The following is a 12,058-nucleotide window of genomic DNA, read 5'->3' on the forward strand; positions in this document are numbered from 1 at the left end:
TACATCCTGTTATGATGCACTTTGCCTTATGCATTTTAAATGGAAAATGCAGAGTGGATTACATTTGTGTTAAAAACACAGCATACTAAATGAACAGCATTGAAAGTGGTCTATAATAACAAGAACTGCAACCACTTTAAACATGTAAAAGGTTATTGCTCGCAAGTTAATGATAATTGTACCAAAATACATGATTTTATAACAATTAAAAGGTCAATATAAATACTAGTGAGATTCACACAGCTGCAGTGGAAAATGCTTGATTTAAATTCCATGAATAAAACAAAATAAAATATTCAGAAAAATCCTCTGAACTGTGTGTCCTTCCACTCATCCCCATAAATATTTTGGGACTTGAAGTCATGGTTAATTCACCTTCTGTCCTAAAAGAAAAAAATTTTATGTGCTTTCCCCTTCTGTTTACATGAAGACTTAAACTCAGCTTCCATGTTGGTTCATATAAATTTTCTGCCTCCTAAGAGAGGAGAAACACACTATTATACTGTGTTATTGCTTATATTTGGGTTGGTTTTTTTCACTTATCTTTTCAATAAATTAAATATATTGTTTTATCATAATATTTTGGGATACCAATAATCACCTCAGAATAAGAATTAGATTTAACTTCAAGTCTACTGATAGCCAAAGATATAAGCAAATCTAACTTGGTGCTTCAAGTGTGCATCAATATGGTTTCATTATTCTTGCACCTACTAAATTTTCACCATGTTAGTACAGCAAAATTTTTTCCAGAGCCAGGAGGAAGCATCTCATCAGAACACTGTCCTCTTATTTACTCATGCTAAAACAGATAAAATGTCAACAACCAATGATGACCCCAAAAACCTAAGTATACTTTTAAAAATTACAGATATTGATTATGATTTGCACAGGAACTGCACACAGATTTGTTTCATTTTTTACAGCTCTGTTTGAAGACAGAAAGTAACCATTCTATTAACTCTCTGTGTTTCAATATATTTCAGTTTTTGATGTCATTTTGTTTCTTACTTGCCTAATCTTCGAAGCTAATCTGACACTTCTTTTTTTATATGTATTCTAGCTGGAAAAAAGAGGCACTGTGGACTACAGCATCCTTGTTATTGAAGAAGAAGTCCAGCAAAAGACAAAGAATTGAATTAAAAAGCATTAAATCACTGAGCAGTAAAATAAAATGTGGAGCTTATTTCTGCCTGTTGTATGGATTTGTTGGCAAATTCAAGGTGGCAGACACTTGTTATTCCATCTACCTCCCTCCAGGGAGAGACAGCATGTCTGCATGTGTTTCTAATTTATTTTTAAACAGTTTAATTAATGCTTCTTACCTATTCATTTGAAAAAAACATAGTCATAATGTTTAATTTGTGTTCCTGAAATCCAGTAGACTTTCTTTCTCTACTCAGTATAGACTTCTCTGCTCAGCTTTTATTTAGTCAGTAAATAATGCTGTCCAAACTTTTTTCTTAGAAAGTTTTCATGTGTTTGCAGTTTTCTTAAAGCTTATTCTATCTTGCACTAGTTGATCATTATACTGTTAACTGTTACTTAAACTCAGAAGAAATATTCACCATCATGTTTTAAATATTTTCTAAATTTTCTAATTTTTTCAGTTTTTCTTAGTAACATATTATGCAATGGTTATGGAAACCATTTATGGAGCACATCAAGAGAACACTTTTGAAAATATTTTTAATTCCAAATATTTATATAATGAAACCCTAATCTGATCAGACTGCAACATCTGCAATAAAAATGCAGTGAAGTCAGCTGCAAAACCTTTCCCTTTGTCCACATGAGTTATTAGACCAGAATCAGATAGTACTATTGTCTCCTTTCCAATATGCATTTCATTGACAGTGTATATGGAAAAAACTCTAACCTATCTTCTGAAAAATCTTGGATGCAGCTCTACACCAAGAAACTGAAATTTGTCCCTTTTTTCTGGTTCTTCTTGTCACTACTTGGCAAACTTATAAATTATGTAATGTCCTTGTATAATGATACTTTTGAGCATTTCTTTTACACCTCATAGGTTTTAATATGATAAATCTGTCTTCCTAGTATACATCACAGATATGCTGGCAACACAGGTAAGTCTTTATATCATCATCAGTCAGTACTGTCACCTAAAGCTAATAAGGCCTACTGAAAACAATGTAGCTGTCTCAGATTCCAGTCTTTGATGAATAACTTTAAAGAGAAATACTAAGCGTAGGCTCTAGTTCACAATATGAATGAATTGAACACTTTTATAATAGCTTAATATAGTATAAAGCATTGTAAACCAAGACAAGTGCATTTTAAAATTTAACTGAGATTTTAATTTTTCATAAGATTTTGGAAAGGTATTTTAAGAAAGTCAATAAGCAAAATAATTCCAGATAGTTGAATTGCATTTTTAATTATGATAATCAGCAGCAGAGAGATCTGAACAGCAAAAGTTTATTCTTTTATACAGTCAAATCTTTATAAAACCATCTATCTTACCAAAAGTCACACTGATTTCTGACCTTGAATGAAAGAAGACAATGAGCTTAGTGTGAATAATAACCTGGGAAAAGATTCTCCTTCTCATAGCCTCCTGTTCCTTCTTCAAAGAAGATTCAGAATATGCCTGAAGAAATAGAGTTGAACTTGGAAATCATCAAAAGTATTCAAAAATCATCACCAATAACCTTGATAATATGAATTAAAGGAGAAGGAAATCTTGTTGGTCAATGAAATTACTTGGAGAGTGATACCTGAAAACTATGAATATTTACCTAGGAAATAGTAGGTATAATCTTTATTATTTGTATTATAAGTCTGGATGTTATAATATCATCAATATTATTTTAAAGACATTCGGAAGTCCACACAGAATAGAATAATAATATTTCTTGGATCTTAATCATATTCAATGCATAGCTACCAACAAAATTTTCAATTTTGCTGAGGTTCTGAAAGAATTAAAGACCAGGTGCATCACAATACTCTATGTATCATCAGTGGATGCATTGCAGTTGCTTACATCTCAGAATTCTCAAACCAGAGCCTCTACAAGCTAGTCACTCTTGCCATTAATGCTTCTTCAACATTTTACCAGGAAAGACTTTTTGGATAAAAATGTGAAATTCTTTCTGAGACTGTGGTGGTTTGACAGGAAATGTGTTTTTTGGGATGCTATGTTTTTGGCCAATGGATATTCAGACTTTAATATTGGCATTTAACCTGGCCATTAGGACATGGATCCGCCTCTGAGAACACGGGGTTAAAAGCAGAGCTCTCCCCTGGGAGGGTTCTCTTGGGTTTCCGGCGGGAAAGAGTTCGGGTCTCTGCCCCGGCCCAGCTGCTGGCTGGGCAGGGGGAGGGGAAAAGCCATGTGGCCGGGAGAGGTAGGCCTGAGCCCGGGAGTAGAAGAGTAGAAGAGAGAAGAAGAGAGAGAGACCGGGAGCCATCAAGCAACCCCCCCTGAGAGACACAGAGAGAGAGAGAGAGCCGCTGCCTAGAACTGTAACCTTGAAGCTTGATAAACATGGGCCTGCGCCGGCAGCTGAGACGGAGAAGGGGGGGGAGTGCAGCCGGCCGCTTGTAAGAGCTTTTAACCCCTTTTTAGAGAATGAGAACTTTACAGAACATTGACCTTTCCTAAAAAATAGAGTAGAAGATGAAGAAAGAAATGAGCCAGTGTGAGAGAGGTCTGGGCGAGTGAGAGATAGTAGAAGAATAGAGAAGAATCCTAGTAAGAAGAGATGATGGAGTAGCTTTTGCTGGACTCTTTTTGTATAGCCATGGACAGAACCATGTTCCTTGTGATACAGAGACTGCATTCTAAAGGGAGGCAATGGCCTCAGAACCAAGAGAGTTCAGTGTTGATGCCCCTCGGCCCCAGGGGGTGAAAATATAGGGAAGACAAGTGTCCCAAAAGAGAGATTGTGGAGACAAGTGTCCCAAAAGAGAGATAGACAGACCCATGTTCCTTGTGATACAGAGACTGCTCAGTGTTGATGCCCCTCGGCCCCAGGGGGTGAAAAAATATGGGGGAGACAGGTGTCCCAAAAGAGAGATTGTGGAGACAAGTGTCCCAAAAGAGAGACTGTGCCTTTTTTAAATCGGGACAGAGCATCCTTAAAAGACAACCCTAGAAGCAGTTCTAGTCCGTGTTCAGTGGTAAGAGCACTAGACGTGAAAAAGAAGAAGTCACGACAGCAGATGTACTCCGAGCAGTGCCACAAGTGACACAGAAACACACGAAACTTCGACTGTGTTTCCAAGAAAAGCCCATAGTACAAGAAAGACTCCTCTCCTCTTGATGAACTGAAGATTGATTGTCTAAAAAGTGCTGCTAGACCGAAAGTTAGTGATTTAAAGAACCAAATATATTGTGTTAAAAATTTAGTAGAGAGAAGAAAAAATGCACTTGTGAAGTTTTCATTTTCCCTGTGTGTGTGTTCCTTTTTATCTGTAGTTGTAGAGTAGTTAATAAAGTTCTAGTTCTTTTTCCCTACGTAAGAGCCTGCTTTGCTTATTCCTAGTCACATCTCACAGCAGAAACCAAAGAGAAAGTATCTTCATGGGGGCACTGGCATTGTGCCAGTGTCAAACCATAACAGAGACCCAGGACAATTTACTGTAACCAGATAAGGTCTTTAAGAAAAATTGATAATCCTTCATAATCAAAGACAGTGTGATTCTTTCATGATGGAATTTTTATTCTGAGCTGTTGAAATACAAATGTAAACAGTGCACAAATGCATTACACTCATTAAGGATTTCTAAGCTCAACCAGATCTGTCACCATACTATCCATACATCTGAAACTAAATCAAACCTTTACAGATTAAAGTTTGCCTACCTGATACATCCAATGCATAGCTTATTTTATCTGTAATTGAGTTAGACCCTACTGTTTATATCCAGACAGAGAGATTCTTGAATTCACTTTGAGTTGTGCTGCTTCAGTAGAGCTCTCCAGAAGTGTTGCAAAACTGCAAAATAGAAGTTTTATCTTTTTCTTCAATGACTTGGGTTGGCAGTTCCCTGTATGAAATGCTCATTACCAAGTAACACAGTTAATCTAGGATTTCCAACAGAAAATACCAGAAAGGTAGGCATGAAGATGAAAGTACTTTCAAACCCACACAGGGGAAAGGACTGACTTCATTTTTAAAACTATATATGAGCTATAAGTGAATATGAAAATTGGTCCTGAACTTTTTCTGATTATTTAAATACATAGTTTAATACTGAATCTTTTTTATTCCTGTCACTACAAATACAAGCTTAATATTTATCCCACATTGGTAAAAGGGAGAGTATAAAAGAACAAAGTACCAATCCTTCCCCTTTGTTGCTTTAAAAGGAATTTTGAAAAAATTCCTTTTAATTGAATCCCTGTTCATTGGACATGGGGGGAAACAGTGAAAAAGGATGAAGAAAACACAGAGAAAATGTCTTCTTTACCTCACTTTTCAATAGTAGGACCAACTGGGTTTTGAGTACTAGGCCTCCTAAGCTGGAAGGCAGGGACAGGGAGCAAATGAAGTTCCATAATCCAAGACTACACAGTCAGAGGTCTCCTACACCATCTAGACACACAGAGATCTATGGAACCAGATGAGATCCTCTCATGGCTACTGAGGGACCTGGTGGAAGTTCTCACTGAGCTTCTTCCCATTTATCAGCAGTCCTGGCTCACTGGGGAGCTCCAGTTGACCAGAGGTTGGCAAACATGACCCATCCACAAGAAGGACAGGGAGAATCAAGAGAACTGCAAGCCTGTCAGCCTGACCCTGGTACTGCAGCAAAGCTGGGGAGAGGTCATCTCCAGTGCCATCAAGTGACACATGCAGCACACCCAGGGGATCAGGCCCAGCCAGATGAGTTTATGAAAGGCAAGTCCTGCTGGGCTAACATGATCTCCCTCTATGACAGACTGACCAACTCAGTTTATGAGGAAGAGGCTGTGTATATTGTCTGCCTGGACATTTGTTAAGCTTCCAAAAATGTTTCCACAGCATTTTCATGGAGAAACTGCCTGCTCATGTCTTGGACAGATGCCATTTTCATTTGGTTAAAAACTCAATGGATGGCCGGGCCCAGAAAGTGGTGAATGCAGATAAATCCTGTTGGTGGCCAGACACCAGCAGGGCTCTGCAGGGCTCTGTACTGGGGACAGTCGTGTTTAATGTCTTTGCTGATGAGCTGGATGAGGGCATCAAGTGCACCCTCAGTCAGTTTGCAGGTGACACGAAGCTGGGTAAGAGTGTTGATCTGATGGAGGGCAGGAAAGCTCTGCAGAGGGATCTGAACAGGCTGGACTGATGGGCTGAGGCCAATGGTGTGAGGTTCAACAAGGCCAAGTGCTGAGTCCTTCCTTTGGGTCACAACAGCCCCAGGCAGTGCCACAGGCAGGGGCAGAGTGGCTGGAAAGGACCTGGAGGTGCTGGTGACAGCAGCTGAACATGAGCCAGGCTGTGCCCAGGTGGCCAAGAAGGCCAATGGCATCCTGGCCTGGATCAGCAATGCTGTGGCCAGCAGGGCCAGGGCAGGGATTGTCCCCCTGTGCTGGGCCCTGCTGAGGCCACACCTCCAGTGCTGGGTCCAGCTCTGGGCCCTCACTGCAGGAAAGGCACTGAGGGGCTGGAGAGAGTGCAGAGAAGGGCAATGGAGCTGGGGCAGGGTCTGGGGCACAAGTGCTGTGAGGAGCAGCTGAGGGAGCTGGGGGTGTTTATCCTGGAGAAAAGGTGTATAGAGAGAGAACTTATATTTCTCTAGAAGTAGCTGAAAAGAGGTTGCAATGGCGGGTGGTGGGGGGTGGGGGGGTGGTGGAGATGGAGGGGTGGGGGGTTCAGTCTCTTCTCTCAGAAAACAAGTTGAGTCAGAGGAGATTCAGGCAGGATGCTAGAGGAAATTTCTTGATGGGAATTTTAACAGGCTGCCCAAAGGAGTGGTTGAGTCACCATCCCTAGGGGTATTTAAAAGATATGTAGATGTGGCACTTCGTAAGGTGGTTTAATGTTGACCTTGGCAGTGTTAGGTCAACAATTGGATTAGATGACTTCAGAGGTCTTTTCCAATCTAAATGATTCTGTGATTCTATGAATGTACCACTTGGCCCTCTAGCTCTTTATCAGCCTATAGTAATGTTTTTCTGCAGCAGTTTCCTGAACTGAGTCTATTCTCAAGCTTGTTTTCTTCTACTTCCATTATCAGACTACAGTAATGTTTTTCTGCAGCAGTTTCCTGGACTGAGTTTAGTCTCAAGACTGTTTTCTTCTACTTCCATTACCTGATACCAGTAGAGGAAACATAACCTTACTTCTGAAGCACCTCAATATTCGGCTAAGATCTTCAGAAAGTAGCATGATGACACAGCGTTTAAAAACAAACAAAATAAATTTTGAGACTCAGTCACATGTGTCTGCATTTCTCAGCTTGATTTAAATAGCAAGAAAATACAAATCCCCTATCCTTACATTTTAGAGATTAATATCTATAAAGCATTACACACATTATTTACTTACAATTCATAATAAATAAGGAAAGCTTTATGCTGAAAGTAAATTCAAGCACAAGGACTTAAGTAATCAAGTGTTTTAAATCACTCTGATTAATCACTAGAATATTTCAAAGGATCTGGTTTCTGCATATTTTGCAGAGAAAATGTCTTTTACTCAAACTAACTTCTCTACTTCTCTCTGGTCTATGTGTAATTCATGAACCTTTAAACATTATGGGATTATAGAGAGCTAAGCTGACATTTTTACTTTCACTTAGCAGTCTGAATAATTGGTACACTCCAAGCATTTTAAATACTAAAATAATCATTGCTTTGAATTCATCTTGTGATGTCATAGCAGCTTACGATTGACATAATAAATTTCAAGAATATGAAAGCTTGAAAAGAATGTTAAACATATCTTATGCTAATACATAACAATTAAATGATCTATAACTAGTAGTATATTCTGATGTTAACTTTAATGAAATGCTTTTTAAATGTATAATGTATTGTTATTGGCTTTCCACTTCAGGGCAAGAGGAGAATTCATTAAATTTTTTAGTGTGTTTTTCTCAGAATCACAAAGAAATATATAGGAAAAATTTCAAATTTACTTAATATCTTGAATAAATTGGAAGTTCAGGGATGAAAATTAAAAATTTTACTTTAAGTATTGGAAACTGCCCTGGAAGCCAATCACAATCAAGTAACAAATAGCTGCAGCACGTGTCAGCTGCAATTTAACGTGAAAACTCAGCTGGCAATTCTTTCCTAAGAGACATTGGAGTGGAGGACATATAGCCCCCCAACAATCAGCACATGATGCACTTGATCCCGTGGTTCAGAAAAGTACACAAGGCCATGCCTTAAAGGAGTAGATAAGATCTGTCACAAGCTACAAAATTTCTGGAATAACCCCCCACAATTTAGAGTACTACAACCACTTCTGTCCTAAGGGAGACTTCTTCTGGTTGGTGGAATTAGAATGGATTTAGTATGTTCAACAGATATTGAACAGAAGACATCCATCAAAACAGAAGACCAAAAGTTGAGTTTTGGTTTTGGATCTTCCTAAATTAGCTCTGAAATATTGCTGCCAGTTGAAGAGACATCAACAAAATAGGAATTAAGAAAAAAAGTAATTTTTTCCTTAGAAATAATTTTTTCTATATTAGCTTGTATGGAGCCATGTTTTTTGTGTTGGAATGTGTGGAACATATTGGGATGATTTTGTTATTGCTAAACAGGTCTTAGACAGAGTCAAGGCCACCTGTTCCTTATCCCCTCCCACCACTGAGCAGGATGGGGAAGTGAGGACACAGTGAGGACAGCTGACCCAGCTGGCCACAGGGACATGGTGTACCATGAGACGTCCTGCTTGGTACAGAAAGCTGAAGGAAGGAGGAGAAAGGATGGGACAATCACAGGGACCACTGTTACATGTGATGAAGCCCTGCTGTCCTGAGGATGGCTGACACCTCCCTGCCCATGGGAAGCATTGAATGAATCCCTTGCTTTGCTCTGTATGTGTTCACAGCTTTTGCTTCCCTATTAAAATGTCCATATCTCCACCTGTGAGTTCTCTCAGTTTGCTCTTCTGCTTCTCCTCCTCATCTGCTGTGGGAGCATGAATGAGTGGCTGTGTGTTGTCAGCTTGGATCAAACCACGACAGCAGAAATCATACTGCCCTTCATAGATACCAAGACGGTTATTGAACACCAACACATTGAGACAGGAGAAAAGTCCCATTGTCCTTCTGAAAAAAACCTTAATTTTTTTAGGAAAAAAAAAGTAGCTTAAAAAGAAAGAGTAAGAGAGGTTGCTTTTCCCAGGCACAAACCACACAGAGATAGTATTTGTATGCAAAAATAGTAAGATATTTCTTTTGGACTGATTCCCATCTGCTGCTGCCAGTGTTCTCTCCTGTCATTTATATGATGTTCTCCCCTGGTCAGAAACAGTAACAGGGAGAGGTTTCATTAAGTGTGGAATTTTTTGAAAGGAAGGCAGAAATGAGAACAAACTGCTTTGTATTAGTAGTCTTTTGCTAGAAGAGGGTCTGTAGCTCATAAAGTCTCAGAAGTTTCTCTTTCACCTCCAAATTCAGGTACATTCTTGATCTTCCTATTGACAGTTCATTTCTCCTCTCTGGCTTTTATATACTAGGGTTGGAGTTCTTTCTGTATGGTTACAAAGAATGTTAAAATTTAGTGGTAAAGTATTTAGGATTCCAGTGTCAAAATCCTTGTCAAAAATGGAATGCAACTAAGAGATCCCTGACAACGCATAAACAGCATCAGTAGAAGGTGATCGGATCTGATAACTGTTTCAAGATAAACCTCACAGAAAATAGAACAAGAATAGTATGAAATTCTGGTTTATATTACAGTAGTACAGAAAATCTCTTTTATATTACAGTAGCACCAAACATTCACAAGGAAGACTGACATATTCTTGCTTTGAATACCCTACAATCACTCAGCACAGAAAGGATTTTCTTGGAAAATAGCTTGCTCTAATTCAGAAGAAGCATCCTTTACTTATTCATCTATAATATATGTAAGGATAAAAAAAAAAATCAGTTAAGCTTTTGAAGCTGCACCACAGTAAGCAGTGTAATTGTTGATTGTCTTCAGCTTGGTAATGGATTACACAGGAAACAGATCTGGAATATACATACAACCACACAACTGCCAAGCAATGATCATCATACAAGCATGATTAAGCTGCAGTTCCAAGTAAATATGGCAGTGACAAAAACTCCCATGATAGCAGTCTATAAACAAGACAAGTTCTCCACTGCAGAAGAAGAGGTTTTACATTTTCTAAAATGAGTGAACAAAGATTTCCATGTGGATAATTACTGCAAGGCTGACTGGAGTTTATGCAAAATAAATCACTCAAAAATGCCTGTCACCTGGCATGATGAAAGGAAATATGAAAATTGAATTAGTCATAAATGTAATTTTATCACAGCATCTAAGAGCAAAAGTACTGAATTATTTTTAATGCACAATTGTTTTGTTGATTGTTTTAATTGCTAAGGAACTCAGAGATCTGCAAGATGGCTTCTGCAGAAGGAATACTGTGGTATGTCATTAACTACAACATCAAATTAAAGTGTTCCACAAGATTCACTTATAGCTAAAGTGCCTATATTAATTTTTTCTATATTGCCGTCAGTGTATTGTTTCTTCCTATAAGTGGAGAAACAATTAAAGAATTGATTGAAAGGGACACATCCATCTCCTGTCATCGCTGATGCTTAAAACTCTAGAAAAACAAAAATATTTATGGGAATCCTTTGCTACTAAAGGGAAAAAATTGTTATATTTTCTTTTTTTTTTTCACCATTTTAAAAACATGAAATGAAATTTAAAATATTTTCAAATGCATATTAAAATTTAAAAGTTTTCATTCACAAATTATAGTGACAACTCTACCAGGTAGACTTTTTTTTTTAATTAATGGATAATGAAAATTATTCCCTGCTAGTTGTTGAGTTATCTCATTCTTTCTATTTAAAATTTTCTGTTTATTTTAATTTCAAGTCCTTTTTTCCCCATCTGTCAAGATAGTTTCAAAGTCTTAGAGGGTATATCTTTATGTCCACCTTAAAGAAATGAAAATTCTGAGATATAGAACAAAAAATAAATTTATTTATTTATTTATTTATATATATATACACCTTTCAATTAAAACAGAATCAGAGGAACAAACTCCAAAATGTTTTCCAACACACCAAAAATTACTTTAGTATTTTATCTGGATAGTGGCCTGTTGAAAAGCTTAGTACTTTAAGGGTGAGTGCTAAGGCACTTCTCACAGATGAAAATGGCATCTCTCTCAGTAAAAAGGTCTTTTTTTTTTTTTTTATGACACAGTCTTAAAATTAGAATAGTCTGGTGTGTGATTAAATTTATAACATAATGCATTTTGCTGAAGGATAAATTATTGATGACACTATCCTTAGTCATAAATGTAAATCTATTCCAAAAAATACATCACAGCAAAGCTGAAAAAGGGAATGAAAGTTCAGTTTTATTTATTACCTCTCATATACTTTCGAATTATTTTCCATCAAACAAATTACTGAAGGCCAATACTGCTGCTTCATCTAAAAGAATCCAAACTTTCCAGAAAAAAGTAACATTAATGAAAGCTTGAAACATGACAAAAACCTGGATGAAGACTGAGGAATTTTAAGATGAGTGTAACATATTGTTAAATTCCATGGGCTGTTTGACCTTTCTTCCACCAACGAGTATGATGTGAATATGTGTAATGATGCCTTGTCATGCTGTAGTTCCAGAGATGTATTAAAACTTATGGAGTATGTTATGAACACTTTAGATTCATCAATATAAATAAAGTATTTATTTTCCTTTAGCAAACATATTCAGATAGGTGAGATTTAAAATGCAAATAATAGGTCTAATTTAAAATGCAAATAATTTTATTAACTCCTTTCTGGGAAAAAAAAACCCAAAACCAATCAAACTTAATTATATAGAATCTACTCAGCTGTGGTTTGTCACATCTAGATTGTACATTCAAAGACAGTAGAAATTTAC

At 37.4% G+C, this 12,058-nt stretch overlaps 1 protein-coding gene across 1 annotated transcript in view; it reads left to right on the forward strand.

The window, feature by feature from the left end:
• The first annotated feature begins 6,063 nt into the window (after positions 1–6,063).
• Positions 6,064–12,058, forward strand: part of LOC136569373 (uncharacterized) — a 41,958-nt gene continuing 35,963 nt past the window's right edge. Inside the window, 3 exon segments of the mRNA XM_066569768.1 lie at positions 6,064–6,238; positions 6,372–6,503; positions 6,506–6,725. Coding sequence (XP_066425865.1) covers positions 6,064–6,238; positions 6,372–6,503; positions 6,506–6,725 — 527 coding nt within the window.

This window comes from Molothrus aeneus, chromosome Z (assembly GCF_037042795.1).
Source record: "Molothrus aeneus isolate 106 chromosome Z, BPBGC_Maene_1.0, whole genome shotgun sequence".
Classification (NCBI taxonomy): Eukaryota; Metazoa; Chordata; class Aves; order Passeriformes; family Icteridae; genus Molothrus; species Molothrus aeneus.